Genomic DNA, 23,056 nt, shown 5'->3' on the forward strand with positions numbered 1-23,056 from the left:
CCTCACTCTCACACTGGCATTCCGCTGTGGGTCATTGAGCTCCCGCAGTAGCCCAGAACAGATCTCACTAATGGTTTCAGGAAGGGATGGGAGGTAAAGAAAGAGTCAGAGGAAAATGTATTTTTTGTTAGAGATTTCCTATTATAGTAACTTCCTTTTTTTTTTTTTTTTTCTTGTGTTACACGGGCCTCTCACTGTTGTGGCCTCTCCCGTTGCGGAGCACAGGCTCCGGACGCGCAGGCTCAGCGGCCATGGCTCACGGGCCCAGCCGCTCCGCGGCATGTGGGATCTTCCCGGACCGGGGCACGAACCCGTGTCCCCTGCATTGGCAGGTGGACTCTCAACCACTGCGCCACCAGGGAAGCCCGTAACTTCCTTTTATCCACAGAAAATGGTCAGTTTTTTCTTTGATTATAAATGTCTATATAAAGGATGCTAATATATTTTCTACTTGTTGAATATCTACTTCAGTTAGTCATCGTGTGTTATTTCTAATTCTCACCACACTCTGTGAAATTAGTATTATTTTTCCTGTTATACATGTGAGGAAAAACACTCAGAGAGGTTCAATAATTTTCTAAAAGCTAGCAAATAAAAGTATAAAATTTGAATCCAAGTCTGCTAGGCTCTTTTCACCATGCTGTGCCACCTCTATACCTCAAATCATCAAAACGCCTAAGTCAGTGTGGTTTCCTGATCGAGAACCTCTTTAAGAATCAATGGAACTCTTAAGCCACATACCATAACACTCCTACTTCAGAAAGAAGGGCCCAGAATTGGGGGTTTAACTTTAGAAATTTGGCAAACTGTAACCTAAGAGACTAGCTATAAGCACACCTTAAAAAAATACAGGCAAAGTACTAAGTCCATGCAACTATGTACAAATATAGCCTATTCCTAAGATAAGGGAAAGAACATTTTCCTTGTTGTTTCCTTGCAGCCCTTTCTCACAATTGTTTCTCAAAGATAATGAAAAATCCTTTCACATCTTGTCCTGCATTTTTTTTTTAAAGGGAGACTGAGCTGATTTCTTTATTTCAGTATGTGTAGGTCCTACAATGACTAGATACTAAAAGATGGCCTATTTAAAAAAAGAGCCCCATTCTGACATAGGAGAGAAATAAATGTCTGCAGATCGGGTACTTGTCACCTAGTGTGCCTGCCCAGTTAATTCAAACAATCAGCCAGAAAGCATTCGGGCTTTACTAGTGGAGGAAAAACAGAAGGAAAAAATAAATAGGATTTTTTCATGGGTTTATTGAAATTTTATATTTTTTAACTTTTCCTTCCCTTCTTCTCCTAAATGTTATGGACTTTGGGGAGTTCTTATTTGATTTTTATTCCAGTGGAAGTGAAGCAGAAAATCAAACCATACTATAATTTCTTTAAATAAAGTGGCTTTTTGAAATCATTTTTCAAAATTTCTAAGGCTGCGGCTCTTAAGTGCGATTCTCTCTGAAGTAGAATTGTGGAGGATTTGGGTTTTCTTCTTTATACTTTTTCCGTATTTTTCAAATTTTGTATGATGAACATTTACTATTTTATTCAGAAAAATAATTGCATGAATGTCGTAAAATAGATGTAAAAAGAATCTGATTCTATAGATGTTTAAAGGTGCAGGAAATCCTTAAATATGCAGGTTATGCATATCGAAACTATTTATGAAACTGGACCTGACGTTCGGATTTCTTTTGGAAATTTCTCTTTTTAAAACGTGAGTGGTGGTAGCCTTTGTAGGAATGTGACCCTGCTGACCTACTATTTTTTCTTAGCCTCCAATTAGGACATTTTATTTAAGGTTGAAGAGGGGACATTTCCCCCTCTGAGGAAGGTGCCCTTCCTTCTGGCCTCTGATCCTCTACTGCCGGAAGTTCCTTTTCCTTGGTTGGAGCTTTGTCTCAGACAGGGATTTAGCACAAAAGGAAGTGGTGAGGGGCCAATATTTAGTGATTTTGATCCATGTAGATAGAAAGCCAGAGCAGATGACTCAGTGCAAACAGTCCCCACTCTAGGGCCAGGATTGGTCAATTCATCAGGCCTCTCCAACAGAAACTGGATCAGGGCTGCCCTAAGTGATGAAGTGATCGATCATCTATATGAAAGGACCAAATTTGGAGGGCTAGCCACATGCTCTTCAGGTTGCGGTAGATGGCTACTCATCTCAAAGGCAGTATTTACCACTTGACTGTGACCATGAACAAGCAGCATCTGCTCTTCTATGAAAGTAGGGCTCTTGCCTGTAGGGAGTCCTTTCCCATCATTCCCCTTGCCTCTGTGTGATACTGAATTGAGAAATAAACCCAGACTCTGCTTTTGCCTCTAGACTCCCAAGAACTGTAGCTGGGAAATATAGGAGTTGCAACTAATCATATCCTGACATTTTGCTCTCTACAAATAAGTAGCCAAAGAAATAGCAAAAATGTGTTTCAGTGCTCCCTGATAATAGGAAAAGGACTCTGAGGGATTTTAATAGAAGCAGTGACTTCATCCATATGTGAACCATTCCAAGAAAATATATTCGAAGCAGGCAACAGCACATATGCCCTAAAAGGGCTGCTTTATTTAGATACCACATGTCCTTTTCAAGATGGAAAAGCACTCATCTCTGGAAAGCCTTCTTGGGTAAATACAAAAAACTGTGTTTTGTCTCTGTCTCTCATATGTATATACATTTATTTATTATATCCCTTTTAAGAAGTTTTATATTTTTTTACATTTCCTCTCCATTAGATTATCAGCTACTTAAGGGCTTGAGGTTTTAATTATCCTTGTTTGATTAAGAACATTGTCCAGAAGGAAGTAGGTGTTCAAATATGTGTGTTCAGTAGTAAAGTAATATTAGCTAACTTTTATTGAGATCTTATGGTGCCAGTTACTATGTCACACGGGGAATTTCTTCTAGTCTCTGTGAGATGAGTGTTACTATACAGATTGTACTGGTGGAGGAAGACACTGGGGTTTGAAATGGTGACTGTGCCAGGTCACATGTTGCCATAAAGCAGGACAGGTAGCCCCTACACAGGGGGGCTGACAGGGGAGCCTGCGCTTATCACTCTGTGATCGCTTCTGCTCACATGAAAGACAAAGAATATGCCTTGTCCACAAACTACACTTATTTTTAGGATCACTTATTGCAAGACTTCAGCCCTCTGAACTCCTTAGGAACATTCTAGTTGGGAGGCCACATGATCGCGGAGTCAAACAGTCCTGAGGTTGAATTCTAGCTTGGTCATTCGCAAGCTATAAGATATAGCTTCTCTGGATCTCGGTTTGTTTATCTTTAAAGAGGATAATAATAAACACTTTGCAAAATTATTGAGGATTAGCATTAAGGTATGATTTGGCACAAAATAGGTGTTCAATAAATGTAGCTATCTTTTTTTTTCTTGTTTAGAATGAGTGGGTCTATAAGGCTAGAGCTTCCATATTTGAATTAATCTGGAAGTGGAAACATTTCTAAAATGAATTCCATGTGCTTTTGTTTTCTAAAGTAGGTTATGGTATATAGAATTTAGTTTTTTTCCTTGATGGACTCAGAATCAACATTTCTGGCATCTTCAAAACAGTGATGCTTGAGCCCTAATTATTAAGTGTTTGAGTCTTTTGTCTCCCTACTAAATAATCTGAAATTGCTAGATATTGAAGGTTCATGTGTTTGCTTTTCCCCCTCATTTTATTTCAGTCAGCCTCATCTTTTTGTAGGATATCTGCTAAAGGAAGTCCCATGTACCTTGTTCACATTTGTTATGTGCTTTAACACAGGGTAACAATGACTTTTAGAATTGTATACAAAATCTGAAGTTATAGACCTGAAGCTCTCCTAAAAACAAAACAAATGTTTTAATATGTGACAATTTGAAATATCCCTTTGAACCTCTATGAGGCTCCCCCACACACACCCCTCTTTCCTGAGGTTTTGCTGTATTCTCAGTACTTGCTTTTGTCAGATATGTGACAGTCTGTCCCCTCCTTCTCTAAGTCGATACATTGTCCGCCAGTCATTTTGATGCCCTGTGCCTTCCTTCCCCCTTCCACATTCCACATTTCCAGACTGTTACCTCCCCTATTTCTACATTTCAACATCTAAATCTGGCAACGCTAGATATCGTTCAACCAACCATTTTTTATTTTTTATAAGCTGTCAAAACAGCTGAATGCTCAACAATTGGTCAGTTGCCAAAACCAGCATTAGGAATGGGGATAGAAGTGATTAAACCAGCGCTGTGAATTATTCACTCTGAGGCAACATCTTGGAACCAGAAAACGATTACATTCACAATGGTGCTTATAAAAACAATTCGTTGATCTTAATTTCTATTTTTCTCCCATCTGAATCACAGGGGAGTTAACACACCGTTGCATTGATCAGCGGTGTAGGAAGCCAGATTCATCATATGATGCCACAGGGCAAGCTTCAGCAGTTTCTTAAGCTGCTGATTAAGGAACAGGAGAGAATTTAACATCAACCAAAGTGCAGATGGGCCCCTTTAAAGGCTTTGCCACAATATGGCAGGCACGAAGCAGTAGGTCACAGAGACAACATTTGGTACAGCCGTGTCTCAGGTCTCTAGTGTGGCCTTGAGGTTGGTGGATAACTTACCTTCCCTCCGCCTTTTCCAGTTTCAGGATGGCAGCTGAGGCTACCAACCAATTCACTATATCCACCCTCTTTCCAGTGTCCAGGAGCCCCCAGCAGAGTCCATAGTCATAAGTCAGTCTCTCAATATTTCACATACATCAAGTTAGGTAAAAAGGCCAAAGGAGCCCTTTTTAATTCGTTTTTGTTTTAACTGACTTGACTTTTTAGATAAGTTTTAGGTTCATAGCAAACTGAAGGGAAGGTACAGAGATTTTGCATATACTCCCTGCCCACCCACCCCACAGGCATAGCATCCTCCATTATCAACATCCACATCAGAGTGCTACATTTGTTACAACTGGTAAACCTACATTGACACATCAGTATCACCCAAAGTCCATAGTTTACTGTTGCAATAGGCCTTAGTAACTTAGTGGTGAGGTGAGGGGTGAGGGGAAACATTCTGTAGTCCCATGATGAGGGTCAGTCTTTAAGTGAACCTATGTTTCCAGACTTGTGAAATTCATGCACGCTTTCCAGTCCCTCCACCCGCATAGGTGGGACAGGATGGTTCATGTGGGCTGGAGTTGGGTATTTTCTTTCCCTCAGGTTAGTTAGGCTCTAATAAAGTCTCAGCAGATTAGGATCTGGTTGAATAGTTTCTCCCAAGGTTAAACTTTGTAAAGAAGGACCGAATGCTGTGGTTTATTTCAAAACGGTTCCTTTTCCTCTCCTCCTGCAGGAAGCACAAAGGAATTTTTTTTTCCCCTGACGTTCACCAGGAGAACCTGGTAGTGATGCGAGAAGTAACACTCACAAAAGTGCGGACCCAGGGGCTTCCCTGGTGGCGCAGTGGTTGAGAGTCCACCTACCGATGCAGGGGACACGGGTTCGTGCCCCGGTCCGGGAAGATCCCACATGCCACAGAGCGGCTGGGCCCGTGAGCCATGGCCACTGAGCCTGTGTGTCCGGAGCCTATGCTCCACAACGGGAGATGCCACAACAGTGAGAGACCCGCGTGCTGCAAAAAAAAAAAAAAAAAAGAAGAAGAAGAAAAATAAAGAAAGTGGGGATGCCCCCGTCACCCTGTGATTGCCCCGACCTGGGTTTTTTAACTCTGAGTTGTCCTCTCTGAGCTTCCAGAAATTAATTATAGTGCAGGTTCACCTACCCGAGTCCTGACTCCTATGGAGGTTTCTGATCCAGTAAAGTGTGATTCTCTGAATTTGCCTGCCAGTCTCCAGTTTTAGAGGCAGCAATTTTGTCTATGACCTCTCTTCTCTTACAGATCTGAGAGAGTTGTTGACTTTTCAGCTTTTTTTTTTGAAGATGTTGGAGGTAGGAGTTTATTAATTAATTAATTTATTTTTGCTGTGTTGCGTCTTTTGTTTCTGTGCGAGGGCTTTCTCTAGTTGTGGCAAGCGGGGACCACTCTTCATCGCTGTGCACGGGCCTCTCACTATCGCGGCCTCTCGTTGCGGAGCACAGGCTCCAGACGCGCAGGCTTAGTAGTTGTGGCTCACGGGCCTAGTTGCTCCGTGGCATGTGGGATCCTCCCTGACCAGGGCTCGAACCCGTGTCCCCTGCATTGGCAGGCGGATTCTCAACCACTGCGCCACCAGGGAAGCCCAACTTTTCAGCTTTTTATTTGTTGTTAGGATGGAGTAGTGACTTCCAAGCTTCTTATGTGCTGGACTGGAAACTGGCAGTCTCCTTTTTCCACTCTTTATACTTTTATTTTTGAAAATTAAATGTCAATCATAAACATCATATATACATCTATACATATATATTCACATATTACCAAGAAATATATAATAAAGAGTAATTCTTTCTCCCATACTAGTGCTCCCAGCTCTTCTCTTTGAAGGCAACTTCTGTTTGTAGTTTCTTGTGTCTCCTTCCAGAAATATTTTCTATCTACATAAGCATATATATTTTTAAAATAATTTTAATTACACAATAAACTATTTTTTTGTGTTTTTTGTGTTTCTGTCAAACTAATAAACTATTTCTCTGGAGGTACTGGTGTCATAGAATGAGTTGGAAAGCATTATCTATCTTTCTATAATCTGGAAGAGTTTGGGCAAGATTGTGCTATTCTGTAAATGTTTGGTAGAATCTACCAGTAAGATAGTCTGGAGCGGGGGTTTTCTTTGTTAGGAGATTTTCACAAATTCTTTGAATTTTTCTTTAAAGAATTGAAATGATTCAACTCTTTTAATAGCTATAGGACTATTCAAGTGTTCTATTTCCTCCTGTCTCTATATTTTCCAATGTAGTATCATAAGGTGTCTGAGTGTTCTCTTACTATAGTATTATTCCTGAATTAGCTATTTATGCCTTCTCTCCTTTTTCTTTGTCAGTCTTTTTAGAAGTTTATCAACTTTATTAGTCTTTTATTTCTGTCAGTTTTTGTTTCATAGATATTGAGACTCTGTCATTATTATATCTTCCTGGTGTATTGACCTTTCATTATGAAATATCCATTTTTATTTCTAATATTACTGATTGCTTTCAAGTAAATTTATTATATCAGTATAGACACAATAGCTTTTATTTGGTAATTTTTGTAAGTTTTTCTGTTTTTCTTTGTGTATTCTTATATTTAACTTATGTCTCTTGTAAGAAGCATATATTTGTTTTCTTTCATCCAAATTGACAATTGTTGTTTTAAAATGGAATATTTATTCCATATTTTTTGTACTTGAGTTTAAATTTATCATCTTAATATTCATTTTCTTTTTATCCTGTCTTATAATTTCTTTCCTTCTTTCTTATAGTTTTACTTTTGATTTTGTGTGTGTGTGTTTCTGTTGTGGTTCTTTCTTATTTTACTACTTATACATTCTTTTGGTAATTACCATAGAGATTATGACATATGTCCATGACTTATTAAAGTTTCATGAAATTAGAAATTTCACATCTTCCAGGAAATGCAAGGATCAAAGAACAATTTAATTTCTTTCACCCAGCTACCCACCAGATTTTGTGCTATTATCACATGGATTTTAATTTAAATATTAAGTGTCACATGATATTATATTAGTATTGTATTATATTGTAAATATTCATTTTATTTTTACCACATATTTACCCCCTTTTTTGTTCTTTTATTTGTTCTTGCAGAACTTTGTTTTCATTGTGAATAATTTGTCTTATGTTTGAAGAATACACTTTAATATTTTCTTTAGTATAAGTTTGATTATAAAAACTCTGAATTTCTGCTTGTTTAAAATTTTCTTTATATTTCTTTCACTTTTAAAGGTCGTATTTGTTGATTCAGAATTCTAGCTTAGAAGGCATCATCATTCTTTACTTCAAAGATACTATTCCACTGTCTTTTGTCTTTCGTTATTTCTGTTGAGAAATCATTGTTAATCTTATTGATGCTCCTGTTCAGGAGGTACGTTTTTTTGTTTCCTGGCTGCTTTTAAAAGATTTCATATGTCTTTAATTTTCAGCAGTTTTCCTATGATGCCGTTATATATACATTTTTGTTGTTATCTTCCTACTTAGAAAGCTACTTGGGGTTCATACACTTATTGAACCTGTGTATTTATACCTCTTATCAGTTTTGAAAAGTTATTAGTATCTCTTCAAATATGTACTCTGCCTTACTCTTTCTCTGTTATCTTTCTGGAGCACCAGTTGACTCTTGTGACAACTTTCCTCTATGTACTATATGTCTCTTAGACTCACTTCTGCATTTTCCAGATTTTGTCTCTTCATATTTCAGGCTAGATTTTTGTCAGTCCTATCTTCTACTTTATTCTCTCTTTTTCTAAGTCTAATATGCTATTAAACTCATCCTCTGAGTTCTTAATTTCAGTTTTGTATTTATCTTAGCTATGTACTATTTATTTATTACTTTAATTTTGCTTTCTTTTTAAATTCTCCACTTATAATTTAATTCCTTGATCATATTAAGCATCGTTTTGTGTTCTCACTAAGTATGCACCATAAAATGTCAACATCTTGATCTTTTGGGTGTCTACTTCTAATATTAATTCCCCTTTCGATCAATTTGTGTACTTGTAAGTCTCAGTAGTTTTTGTTAAGGGCTGAAAGTTGCATGTCAAAAATTGTAGAAATAATTTAAAGTTCTGTATGATGGTATTTTCCTCCAGAAATAATATATTTCACTTCTGATAGGCAGCTAGGCTAGAGACAAGTCACATGAACCAAACCTGATTTGAGATAATTTAAAGATGTGCTTCAGTCCTTCTGAGATCTAGTCTATTTGCTGTTCATTGTAAATTGCAGAGTGTACCCCTTCAGAACCTGATTTTGAAATATGTAATATTAACCCCTGACATTTCTTCTTCTTGAGTCTTAATTTTCTTTTTTTTTTTTTCTTCTAGTTCCACAGAGTAATGAAAACCGTGCTCAGCTTTTCACCTTTTCATTCAGTGCTTTTTGCAGAATCCACAGTCACCCAGCAGGTAAGTGATGCACAAATACTTCTCTTAGTTTCACTATCTTTACAGGTTATGGCCTGAAAATTCTCACTTCCTTGTTAGCTCTCCAGTAACTTAAATCAGATGGTTTATATATTTTGGACAGATTCTGTAGTTTTTCTCAACTGAAAAGTTGGTCCTAATCAACCCAGTCATCCATGCTGGCAACAGAACTTAAGGTTATAAAATTTGAGGTAAAATAATAAAATGGTGACTATGAATCCATCACCTTACTTAGAATATTACTAACGTAATTGAATCTACCTATATCCTGTGTTGTCTTGCCAGTCACCCAGAAGTAACCATTATCCTGAATTCCTTTGTTTAAAATTTATTTTACCCTATATATTTATACCTCTAAACAATATATTGTTTGGTTTTGCTTTATAAAAGTATATACTTTCTGTAGTCTTCTGAGACTTACCTTTTCCCCTGAGTATGGTGGTTCTCAGATTAACCATGTTATCATGACTAGCTGTAATTCTTTTATTCATATATATATTTCAAATATATATTTTCTTTTTACTGGGCATTTATGGTTTGGATCCCTGATTTTTTTAAAAATTAAACTAGTTGCTCTGAATATTCTTGTACATGTCTCATATTGTCATAGTCAAGAGGTTCTGTAAGGTATACAACTAGCAGTGGGATGTTTGTGTAAGAGCATATGCACATTTTCAACTTTTTAAGATAGTATCTGGTTATTTTTCACAGTTGGTATATTATTTTACACACTCATAAACAGTTGCTTATGAGTTCTCATTGATTTTTATATTCACTAATACTTGGTATCATCAAACTTCTAATATTTTGCCAAGATATTGCATGCAAAATTGTAATCATTGTGGTCTTAATTTACATTCCTCTGATTACTAATGAGGTTCAGCAGCTATTTATGTACTGGTTTACTATTCATGTTTCCTTCTCTGTAAAATATCTGCTCTTGATGTCTGTTCTTTGCCCATTTTACTCTAAAAAATTGACTTCTAAGCATTATGTATATTTGGGATACTAGTCTTTTATTAGTTAGTTGTATTGTAAATAGCATCTTCCAAACTGTGACTTTTTCACTTTGTTTTGGTGTATTTTAATGAAAAGAAATTGTTAATATTTAGTTGCATCCTCAAAAATAAATAGCTGGGCGAAATTGTATTTCAGTAGTTGTTGCAGTAGAAAACACAAATACTTTCTTTATTAAAATACATTAATTAATTTATTTTTTAACATCTTTATTGGAGTGTAATTGCTTTACAATGTTGTGTTAGTTTCTGCTTTATAACAAAGTGAATCAGCTATACATATACATATATCCCCATATCTCCTCCCCCTTGCGTCTCCCTCCCACCCTCCCTATCCCACCCCTCTAGGTGGTCACAAAGCACCAAGCTGATCTCCCTGTGCTATGTGGCCGCTTCCCACTAGCTAATATTTAAAATAAAGGTTAATTTTTATGTTCATATTTGTAATCAAAACAATAAAAATAATTTCACATTTTTAATTTTTAAAAGTATTATAGGTTACTGTGGTATTACTTCTATATTTTGAAATCAGAAATAAAATATGTGTACAATTTCAAAAATCTTTATGGACCACAAAGAGTTACATCCAGAATTTTGACATTAAGCCAGCATGTAATTGAGATGGAGTAACATCCGTATATGAAATGAAATTTTATAGTTACCTAAAAAAAATCTTGACATTATATTGTTCAAAAGTTTGGCAATTAGAGCCTAGTAGTTCTTATGGCCTAAAACCTTTGTACTTTTTGACATTTTTCTTTTGAGCTCATTAGTCCAAAAGTCTTTTGTCAATTTCCTTGCACATGAAATTTTATCTAGTCAGAAATAAGAAACACCAAAAGAATATCTGTGTGTGTCACACTGCAGTATAATACAGTTTTAATAAGTTGTATGGTACTGCTAACAGTATGAGACAGAAATTTTCAAACTGTAAAACTTAAATCACTACTAATATTAACTGAAATTAATACTTTTGCTGCAAAAGACTAACAAAGATTTTAAAATAAATTGTGTTGATTTTAAATTTTTCTTTCAATGTGAAATTGTTCAAAGGATTTTTTTCTCTTTTATTTATTTGTAAGTTGAAACTTACTTGCCATCCTTGGGTTAGAGCAACTCCAGCCTTCTCAGCAATATGAGAGCCATCTCTTCCACCAAGAAGTCACTAGTGTATCTGTTTATGTCAAGGGTCCTCTTTTCTGGGGAGATTCAGTCTTAAATTTGGTGAGCCCTTCATGCATTCAATCAGTTATTCACTCAGAAGTATTTACTGAGAACCTGGTGCTAAGCTTCTTTTAGGCACTGAGGATTCAGTAGTAGACCAAATAGGCAAGATCCCTGCTCTCAATAGGACTTATATTCCAGAGGAGAGAGTAAGATAAAAACAAACACAAAAAAGCAATAAATTAGTAAGAAAATATCAGGTAATTCTACATTAAGAATAAAAACATGGTGAGAGATCTGATATAAAATAACTGGGTGGCTGTAGAAGGACATAGGCAAAAATCAGGAATAACAGCACTGCTGATAGAGGGAATAGACAGTGCATAGTCCCTGAATGACAGGCATTTGCGAAACAGAATAGCATTGATGTTGAAGGGGGGATCTATATGAGGTGAAGTTAGAGAAATAGGCAGGTTATGTAGACGTTTCTAGGATAAAGAATTTGGGGAATATTCTAATTGTAATGGGGAGACACTGGAGGGTATTAAATGACAGATGGCATGATGTGATTTGGGTTTTTCAAAGATCACACTGACTGCAATGTAGTGAAAATATTGTAAGAATATAATTGTAATGGGGTGAATAAATTTAAGAATATTTTGTGGACTCACCCATCAAACATATGCAAATTCATAATGATAAAAACAGAACTAAACAATAATTTAAATTTTTTTGATTGTTGTAAGTTTCCAAAGCACTGGCTCATTATTCTGAAAATTGGTAAATTAAGGGCAAAGATTTAACATACATCCCGTCTTTCCTGTGTAAGGTGGCTTTCAGGATAACAAAATAGTTGCTGATGGAATGTTCTTTACAGAGGAGTTTCAGCCAACATATGCAGGTGAAAGGACAGAATTTTTTAAAATCACCTTTTGTAACCCATACAGAAACAATGGATACAGAGAGTGGTCATCACTGTTTCCTAGAACATTAAAGCAAAAAGTTATTTGAGAATTATACAATGAATGGGCCAAACTGACATCACCTGAACCCACAGATTAATCTCATTATCACTTAAAGTGGTACAACTAGACGTTTGATACCCCTGATATGATGCAATTGGAAGTACATAGCACATCACTTATGAAGTGAAATTATTTTTGACAAAATAAGATTGGACCTAGATATAGTCAAGTCTCTAGGTCTGATAATCTAAGGAAAAATGTGGAGAGAGAAATATGTTTAAAGAACTATGAATATGCAACCAGCCAATCTAGAATATGGGTAACACTACAGGACAAATAAGTTGGTTTCTTTAACAAATGGATGACATGAAATACAGGTGGATATTATAGGTTAAAAGAGGTACATGCAGTGTGTGGACCTTGTTTGGAGTCTTATTCAAATAGAACAACCATGAGAAGACATTTTTGACACAATCTAGGAAATGTAACAGTGGATTGGATATTGGATGATGCAACAAAATTATTGAGGTTTTTTGTTAGGTGTATAGTTATGTTAAAATCATAAGTCAATTTCTGCTATTGATAGATACTGGGATGTTTTCTTTTATAGTACTTCATTGATCAAAGGAGGAGAAAGAGAAAATGATAGATGAAATAAGACTAGCAGAATGTTAATTGCTGAAACTAGATGAAGTTTTTATTAGGGACTTATTATAATCTCCATAGTTTTGTGTGTGTTTAAAAATTACTCTAGTAATAAGTTAAAACATAAACAACAAAAGATAATATCCAATCATGGAGTAAGGGGGAAAAGCTAATGTAGTAGTTCAGACAAGGGATAGAAGTAGATAGGACTTGGGTAAAATAGTTGAGATGGGAAGAGTGGATGGATTCTGAATACATGTTGGAGATAAAGTAAGTAGGGTTTGCTATTGGATTAATTTGAGGTGGGAAAAAAATTGTACCTGGATTTTTGGTTTACATAAACTGGGAGAATGGTGATACTGTTCTAAATTGGGGAAACCAGACAGAGGAACAGGTTGGACTCAAAGTCAATAGTTCTGCTTTAGTCATGTGAGGTTTAAGATTCCTGTTGGACATCCTAATGGAAATTGTAAGTAGATAGTTGGCTATTCCAATCCAATTCCAGGATTATATGAAGACTAGTGGTAAAAATTTCGAAGACAGGGCATAGCTGGTATTTAACATCATGAAAATGGTTAAGACTGTGTAGAGAAAGAGAGTGGAAATAGAAAAGAAAGGAATTCCAAGACTGAACCTGGGAAGTACCAATATTCAGAGTTCAAGCAGAAGTATTGAGTTAGCAAAGGAGTCTGAGAATAAACGTCCAGGCGAGAGTGCATCACAGATACCAAGAAAAGAAATTTTAGGAAGGAAAAATTGATCAGTGATAACAACTGCTGCTTAGAAGTCAAATAAGATTAAGGATAAAAAATGACCACTGGATTTGATAGTGTGAGGTCCATATTGGACATGAGAAACAGAACAGGGACTAGAAGAAAAAGCAGACTGGGAATAGAGGCAAGAGAGTGAAAGATTCCTTGTGTAATGATTACCACAATCAAGCTAATTAACATACCAGTTCACGTAGTTACCATTTTACGTGTGTATGTGGTGAGGACACTTAAGATCTACTCTCAGCAAATTTCAAGTATACAATACATTATTATTAACTCTAGTTACCATGCTGTACATCTAATGATCACTGGAACTTATTCATTTTTAACTGAAAGTTGTGTCTTATAACCACAACCACCTAAAACACCACAATAAACATCACCTAAAACACCTAATACACCTGAAGTATTTACAGTTTTAATTTTTCAATTATACCTCAATAAAGCTAGAAAAAAATCCAGTTTATAAGAAAGGAAATGTAATCATAGTATACCAAAGGATTCAACTGTAATAGTTACATAGCCATAGCAATTTGAAAATTAAGTAGAGGAAGTAAAGTAGTTGAATGTGTACCTCATCATCATCCATGGTGGGAAATAGTATGTAAAGAATAAAACTTAAAATCAATATAAAAGTTTTCATATGATATGTACTTAATTTCATCAAGTTTGCTGCAATACCTTTTTTTTTTTTTTTTTTTTTTTTTTTGCGGTACATGGGCCTCTCACTGTTATGGCCTCTCCCGTTGTGGAGCACAGGCTCCGGACACGCAGGCTCAGTGGTCATGGCTCACGGGCCCAGCCGCTCCGAGGCATGTGGGATCTTCCCGGACCGGGGCACGAACCCGTGTCCCCTGCAACGGCAGGCGGACTCTCAACCACTGCGCCACCAAGAAAGCCCTGCAGTACCTTTTAGGGCTTCTCCTCAAGGGATGATATCTATGAACTGCTTAATATCTGAGTTATTATGAAAGTTTCACACTCATGACAAAGAGTTTTTTAGAGCATATAATATCTATGTAGTCATAGAAACTTCACTAGACAATATTATCATCTCAGTAGCAGCATACATTAGAAACAGATACATTTAATGGCAGCAGGAACTCACGTTTCTTGAGGTCATGGTTTCTGTCAAATGGGCTAAATTATGTAAAAAAAAATCAACTATAATGTAGAAAACTCTTCTCGCCTGGGTTTTCATTGAGATATGGCTTGCAAATGGTACACTGTATGTTTATTGTAGATTTTGCTTCCTGCAAGAAGGATAGGTGGTCAGGCTGATTTCCTTTATAATCCAACTCAAGTCATAGAAACAATGTTCATTTTTCTTTTTCCTTTCAACAAAATAAAGTATATGCATTGTTCCAAAATGCTGAAATACAAATGAACAAAAACAAGATAAGGCATGAAAATTCATCTGGAAACAAAACAAAACAGAGTGAAAGATTCCTTGAGGACTAGGTTGTAATCACAAGTCTTTACATTATGGGCAATAGAAACTGTCACCTCTTCAGTCAGAGCTCTGACCCCAAAGACACTGAACTTTATTTTTATTTATTTATTATTATTTTTGTAATCAAAGTTCAAGTTAGGTTTATTGAGCTTGCTGCAGCAAAGGAGAACTCACACTGAGGAATCATGGACACCTCAGTAGGAGGAAGTTGGGGGGAGCTTATCACAACATTTGGGCTTGTGCCTAGAGTTTATAAGGAGGGTTTAAGAAAGCCAGGGGCCAGTTGACGACTGGTTTTTCACTTTCTGAGGTCCTTGTGGATGTTGGTGCTTATCAGAGTGTGGATTAATTCTTGTCCTGGCTCATGACACTGAACTTTAGAAAGTACAAAAACAGATGGAGTTGAAGAGTGGAGTTCAGAGAGTCTGAAAGTACAAGAACCCTCTTGTGCTCAGGGGTTGCTCCTTTCCTCTGTTTCCTTAACACATGATTTGTTCCCATCACACCTACTGTCTCCATTGTTTAGAAGGTGAGGCTAAAAATAGGTATTTGTTGTTCTTCAAAATTGCTGGTTTGGCTCTAGTGCCAAGCTGGTTTAGACTGAATCCTTGATCATCTTATTTTATAGGCTATGATACTTACAGAGCTCAATCTTGGGACACCCATATCAACTTCTCAGAACATAATTTTAGCTGTTACATTCCATCATGAACCATGACCAGATGCTTACCACAGGAAATCAATGCCTCTCATAAACATTGTCATTACAAACTAAGAAAATAGTCCCCTAGACGTTTTTCCTTATTAGCCTAAAGAATGGAAATAAGATGTTCAGCCAGAAAAAAAATAGCTTTCAAGTCCTTATTAAGAGTGGTAGGAAACACAAATCTGAGTCCCAAGGGATAAAAGCTAAACACGCCCTTTAAAGAAGTCAATATTTGGGAAATGTGTGAAGCAGTATCTTAGCACATCTGCTCAAACAGTTTCAAATATAAACTTTAGAAGATATACAATGAATTTTCTAGCGGTATAATTCTTCCAAAGAGTGCCACTAGAGGACATTTTTTTGGGAAAAAAGATTACATGTCATTCTTGAAATGTCCTAAAAACTATAAGGTCTAGCTTTGTTCACTTTTCCTAAAATGGAATAATCTGCAACCTAACATCTCAGTTCTCATAAACCTAGTTTATAAATGGAACATGAGCTCTCCCAGTGTGATTTCTCTATGAAAAAGATAATCTTATTGGACTGAACTAGGGAGAAAGTGAAAGAAAAAAGAAAACACCTCAAATAGAAAATTATTTAAACCTTTTGTGCTACTCCTAAGTCTTTATGGTTGATAACAACGTGGCCCTTTACAGTGGTCCTCGTAAAGAAGTGGAGCTATTTCCTTAGCCCTAGATCCTGGCTGGGCTTGCTACTTGTTTTGGTCAATAGAATGTAATGGAACCAAGCAAGTGACATCGTGTGTATACTGAGCCGTAGACACAGACAGCTTTGAAGCTTTCATTCTTGCCTTCTTGGAGTGTTGTTTCCATGTGAATGAGTCTAAGTCAGCCTGATGGAGAGGTCATGTGGAGAACAGAGGCGTCCAGCCTGAAGCTTTTACTGCAAGTCATGTTGAATGAGGCCACCTTAGACCATTCAGCCCCTGTTTACTTGCTGTCCCATAGGTGAGTCCAGGCAAAACCAGTGTAAGAATCTTCCAGCCCCATTCCAAATTGCTGACTCACAGAATCATGGGAAGATAAATGATTATTGCTTTAAGCTTCTATATTTTGAGGTGTTTGTTGCTCAGCAAAGGTTAACCAATACAGTCATCCTAAATGTTTCCCAGTGCTGCCAGTCTCTTACTGACAGATGCGTAATTAGCCAATCCAAAGGAAACATCTGTTTCACACTTAAGACCTTTCATGTGAATGCTAGAATTATTTTATTTTTAACCACCATCAGGCATTAGTGGTGGTCAGATCTCAATTAAACAAGTAATTCATTGCTGTTGTCCCTATCATCAAACCTGTTTCCCTTACACACATACACACATACATGTGTGTATATATGTACATGCATTTTCATCTGTGTTTAGATTGCTGCATGAGAACCATTGTTATTAGCCTTGGTATGTTGAGGAATTTTATGAAACCAGAGTAAAACCATACTGGGGAATGAGATGGTCAGACAAAATTGAGTTTAATTTCTGCTACCCTTCCCTAAATCTCTTTTCCTGTCAAAGCCTGACTTTTTTTTTTCTTCTCTTTGATAAGTTGTCAAAAAATTTCACTAATGATAGATTTATTTGAGTTAACGGGCTTTCTCTTCCAAAAATGCAAATATCTGGGGGTGTGTGAAAGATCAGGCATTCAAGTCTTTCTGTGAATTGGTTTAATCAGCTGCATTCCTTCATACCCCTGTCTGAGCCAGTTGTATAGAGAACATGAGGGTTTGGGGTAGAGGTAGGAGATAGGAAATTAGGAACTCGCAGACTTTTAGAAGTAGGGTAGGCCAAGTTGGGAAATCACAGTATCATAGTATCTTAAGGCATTATGATGGCATGGGATTCATGAAGGGCTGTAAGAGGTAGAATGAACATATAAGAGAAAGGCAGGGAGAATATATAAGGTAGAGACTTTATTAAAATATGTCCTAGGACCAGCTCTTCCCCTGGGACTGCGAACAAACTCATCGTTAGATTCTCTTTCTGTCATATGATGCTCTGATTTCAGGGTCCAGGTTTAAATTATACCATGTATACTATTTTTTCAGACATGATGAAGGAAAATAGGCTTTTGTGGGTAAAGATGGTAGATTTGAGTTGTTACTCTGAAAATCTAACTTTTGTAGACTCGTGAGAAAGATGTGCAAGAGGGAGATTCCTGGTAATGGTACTCTATGATTGAAGCAGGACTTCATCCACAAACTCCTGTTTGGAACCTCTTAGGTGGCTTTGGTCTCAAACTCTCAAATAGCAGTTGGTGACATAATTTGTCCCTTCTGTCAAAGCTTTGGCCATAAGCATGCTGAGAGTCCTCCTCTCCTTCTCTACCTTTGATCCACTCCTGAATCTTGGCTTCCAAGGCAGATCTAACTCTGATAATTTAAAAAGGAATGAGCCTTTTCTCCGTAAATATTAGAACAGAGCTAGTTCAGACCTACTGTCTTTTAATACAGTCCTCTGGACATGTTTCTGATGGGTCACCTCGTTGGTGGCATAAGAGGAAATTATTCAAAAAAGGACCAAGGTTAAAAAACTATAGATCAGGGTTTCCCTGGTGGCTCAGTGGTTGAGAGTCCGCCTGCCGATGCAGGGGACACGGGTTTGTGCCCCGGTCCGGGAAGATCCCACATGCCGCGGGGTGGCTGGGCCCGTGAGCCATGGCCGCTGAGCCTGCGCGTCCGGAGCCTGTGCTCCGCAACGGGAGAGGCCACAGCAGTGAGAGGCCCGTGTACCACAAAAAAAAACCCCAGAAAACTATAGATCATAGAGAACAGGCCAAGAAAGAATCCCTAAACAGTATGCTTTGCAAAAGTAGGCACATATAGCTACTCACAAGTCGTTCTCCCTGGTTTATGGCTGATATATTGGTGTCTTAACTGATTTAGCATTGATTTCCTTTTTTTCTTTAATTTGTTTCTGCACAAAAATTTTAATGACCTTGGCACACTGCATTTATCATAATTTTTTGCAGTTGTACATCACTCTATACATAAGATACTGTCCTCTTCTTTCTGATGAGGAAAACAAGGCTCAGAGAGGCGGGGAAAAGTGTCTAAACATTATCTGCCCTTCTGCATTATGTGATGTTGCCACTACATAATCACCATCTCTTCCCTTCCTATGGTATTGACCAGATCTGTTTCTAAGTTTTGTACAACGATTCCCTAACATATTATTAAAAACAAAAGGAAAAAAACCCTAAAATTAAAAACAAACCAAAAAATCTCACACCTCTCAGGCATTTCTCCCTGCTACAGTACTTTCCTCAGACTTACCAAACCCATGTCTAAGGTAAAAGTCACTGGTATTTAAGTTTTGCTGGTCTTCGGAGAAATTCAAACTGTGATTTTACTAGATTGTTCTGCCCATTTTTTCCCTAGAAATTCTTCAAAAATCCCAATTTGAAATCACTTGCTTAGAAAAAACTGGTCTGTTTATGTTTTCAAAAGCTTTATAGTCTTTCACTATAAGATACTTAGATGTGTTTAACTGGAAAGGAGGAAAATGTGTTTGGTAACAGCCGTGTTTCGGAGAAAGCTGTGCATAGAGTATCTAAATTCAAATCATATCAGAGCAATTCAGGTTTTTTTTTTTCTTGTAGAGAAGGAAGCACCAAGAGAATCTTTGTTTAATGATCTGAACTCTGTCAGAGGGCTTAAGCAATAATGATCAAAACATATGTGTGTATGTTGGAAAGTAAGAGAATATTTGTCTCACAGTGCCTAGGACCAGGGGAATATACCAATTAAGATTATATGGGCATCTTCTACGTTAGTTGGGTAGGATTATCAACTTGGAATAAAAGAATTTAACTTTTATGTTAGATACTTTAACTGAATGTATCTCACCCCAAATTAACTGTGAAATATGGGATCAAGTTCTACAAAAATAGAGGCAAATTTTAAAATCAAATTTAGCTTGTGTCTAAGGGAAAAACTAAAAATAAATTGAAACCTCCACATTGCAATAAACCAGAAGCAGAAAATTAGGCATAGAGCACATTTTTAAAACTAGTAAGAGGTCACTGGCATACAGTCTCAGGAAAGATTTGTTTTTAATTCCTGTATTTGCCTTTTACATTTAAGGTAAAGAGAAACTTGAGCATTTTGAGAGATGTGGAAATCAAATGGCTGCAGAGTGGGGATGAGAAAGGAAGTTATGGAGGTGAGAATTTAGGGAAGACGCACAGGCAATGTTAGATGTTCAAAATGGATTTAGTCTGTGAATGAGAGAGTTCTTCTGAAACATGTTCCTAAATTACGAGATTAGGTCAAAATATGTAGTGATGCAAAAGTGACTGTTTACTTGGTAAAAGAAAGGAATATTTAAATGATGCTAGAATTTGTACTACTAAAGATTAGTCAATGATCAGAGTACAAAAGTTGTGTCAAATTACTACTGTTAGTTATGCATGGCAGAAAAGTGCTTCTTATAATAGAATTGACAAGGTAGGAATCAGCATTTGTGAAACCATTAAGAAATGACCAGGTTTTGAATTTTGTACTTGAAACCTAATGAAAACATTATTTTTACTGTCACTAAATATATCTAACACTTTAAACTGAAGTGAAAGTATGGTAGCTACATTTTTACATTTTTAAAGATATACCTTGTGAGAATCCAGAGGTTTCCACGTAGTACACTATTCTCGATATTAACTCTTTTCTCTCACCTTTCCAGGTGAAAGGAAATGCAATGCATGTGGATCATTCCCTAATAAAACAAAGTACTATCAGGTACTAGCAGCGGGGATAGCTACCTATTTCCTGCCCTGAGTGGTAGTGGGAGAAGTAAGGGATGCAGATGCCCCTGCTGGCCAGCTGTGGCCAAGGCCAGGAAGGAGCATAAAGTTACCAAGCCAACAGTTGGCAAGGTCCATAGTGAACAGGGGAAGCTGCAAGTTAGATATACATGAAGTCTTTATGAGAGGCTGAGCAGTTCTGCTATGGAGTGTAGAGAGTAGTCTGGCCTTCCTATAGCAGTTTATCACTTAATATATGGTACAAAGCTATACATATTTATTTCTTTATTATTATGTATATTTATTTTACAATAAACCCTTTACGCAACAATGAACCAAAGAAAGAAGTGTACATTTAATAAAAATTTAAGGATTGAATTTTGTTTTTCATTCTCAAGAAAGGTGATAATGACCATGTACAAAATGCTTATTGATATTTACGCAATATCATGGTATCATGTCAAAATCACTAAGCTCAGGAAAATCAGAGGAGACATATCTGCGGAAGAAGCATTAGCATCACCTTTCTTTTTGCGGTACACGGGCCTCTTACTGTTGTGGCCTCTCCCGTTGCGGAGCACAGGCTCCGGACGCGCAGGCTCAGCGGCCATGGCTCACGGGCCACCCCGCGGCATGTGGGATCTTCCCGGACCGGGGCACGAACCCGTGTCCTCTGCATCGGCAGGCGGACTCTCAACCACTGCACCACCAGGGAAGTCCTAGCATCACCTTTAATTGTTCGGAGGTATTTTAGGGAGCCTGTCTCTGATGATGGTGATTTGCCACAAGCAGCTGTCCACTGTGAAACCTCACTTCTTTTATTTAAACAAAATGACTTTTTTTCTAAAGTTAATTTTGCTCATTTTCAAATCCAAGGTTCTTAAATGTCTAAGAAAATTGAGGTGATGTTATTTACTACATTGGTTCTTTTGAAAGCATGATTTTTCTAACAGTTAAATGATGCTAGTATTAAATCAGTACTAATCATTCAATTTTTAATAACAGTTTTTGAAATCAAAAGTAAAGCTTTTAAAAGATTACTCTGCCAAAAGTAAGACATCTGATATTGATATACATGCTATTGTAAGTTCAATTAGAAAGTTAAACAACTGAAGATAAAATGATTTTTGTAACAATTATGCAAATAATAAATTTCGGTGGCTCACAACGTCTTTGTAAAAATAACATTCTTAATGTGGCAGAAGTCTACTTGGAATTCGTTGTGGTTCAGAAACAATTCATATTTGCATTTGAACAATCTGATCAATGGAAATAAAAGTTGTCAAAATTTTATAAACAATTTATATCATGTAATTATAATTGCATAATATAAGCTAGCTATATTTTTATATAAAGAGATGCTGCTCATTTATAAGTATACCATAAATTTTAATTTATAAGATTATTTAAAATATATAAGAAAATGAACCTAATACAACTACTTATAAACTTCTATAATATGATTATGATATTATACATATTTTGTACCAAAAATGACAACTTGCAATAGTACCTACTTAAAAATTTTTATCATTTATTCATTTATTTTTATTGGGTATAGATGATTTATAATATTAGTTTCAGATGTACAACAAATGATTTAATATTTTTATAGATTATACTCCATTTAAAGTTATAAAATATTGGCTGTATTCCCTGTGCACTATAATATATCCTTGAAGCTTATTTATTTTATATGTAGCAGTTTATACCTCTTAATCCCCTACCTTTATCTTGCCCCTCCCCCTTCCTTCTACTTATGTGTAACCACTAGTTTATTTTCTATATCTGTAAGTCTATTTCTCTTTTCTTATATTCATTTGTTTGCTTCATTTTTCAGATTTCACATAGAAGTGATAACATACAGTATGTTACTTTCTTCGTCTGGCTTATTTCACTAAGCATAATACCCTGCAGGTCTGTCCATGTTGCAAATTGCAAAATTTCATTCTTATTTGTGGCTGAATAGTATTCCAGTGTATGTATATACCACAGCATCTTTATCCATTTGTCTCTTGATGGACACTGAGGTTGCTTCCATATTTCGGCTATTATAAATAGTGCTGCTATGAACATTGTGGTGCATATGTCTTTTCTAATTAATGTTTTCATTTTCTTTGGATACATACTCAGTACTGGAATTGCTGGATCATATGGTAATTTTATTTTTAGTTTTTTCGAGGAACCTACATACTGTTTTCCACAGTGGGTGCACAAAATTACATTCCCACCAACAGTCTACAAGCGTTCCCTTTTCTCCATATTCTCGCCAACACTTGGTCTTTTTGATGATAGCCGTTCTGTCCCTCACTCATGGTGGTTTGCTTTAACCATAATATGTAATTTGTAATTATACCCTTTTACTTATTCAAACTTTTTTTTGTGGAATTATGGGTGGCCTGCATTGAGGGTATGAGCCTGAAACATGATTTGCTTTTCCTTTGCCAAGTTTCTTGCGTTGCTATTAGCTCTGTACCCTGTAAATTAATTTTTTAGGTTAAAGTATTCTTGACTGCAGAGGGAGAATACATTGGAACTCAG

The 23,056-nt window shown here is 36.6% G+C and overlaps 1 protein-coding gene across 1 annotated transcript in view; it reads left to right on the forward strand.

Annotated features, from left to right (window-relative positions):
• The window catches only part of LOC307175458 (uncharacterized protein), a gene marked incomplete at its 3' end in the record, with an annotated part of 118,811 nt that overhangs the window by 14,625 nt on the left and 81,130 nt on the right, over nt 1-23,056 (forward strand). Inside the window, exon 2 of the mRNA XM_079900570.1 lies at nt 8,944-9,024. Within this exon, the coding sequence (XP_079756696.1) occupies nt 8,944-9,024 (81 nt within the window). The remainder of the gene's footprint in view (nt 1-8,943; nt 9,025-23,056) is intronic.

The sequence above is a fragment of the Stenella coeruleoalba genome (assembly GCF_951394435.1).
Source record: "Stenella coeruleoalba genome assembly, chromosome: 16".
NCBI classification, from domain to species: Eukaryota; Metazoa; Chordata; class Mammalia; order Artiodactyla; family Delphinidae; genus Stenella; species Stenella coeruleoalba.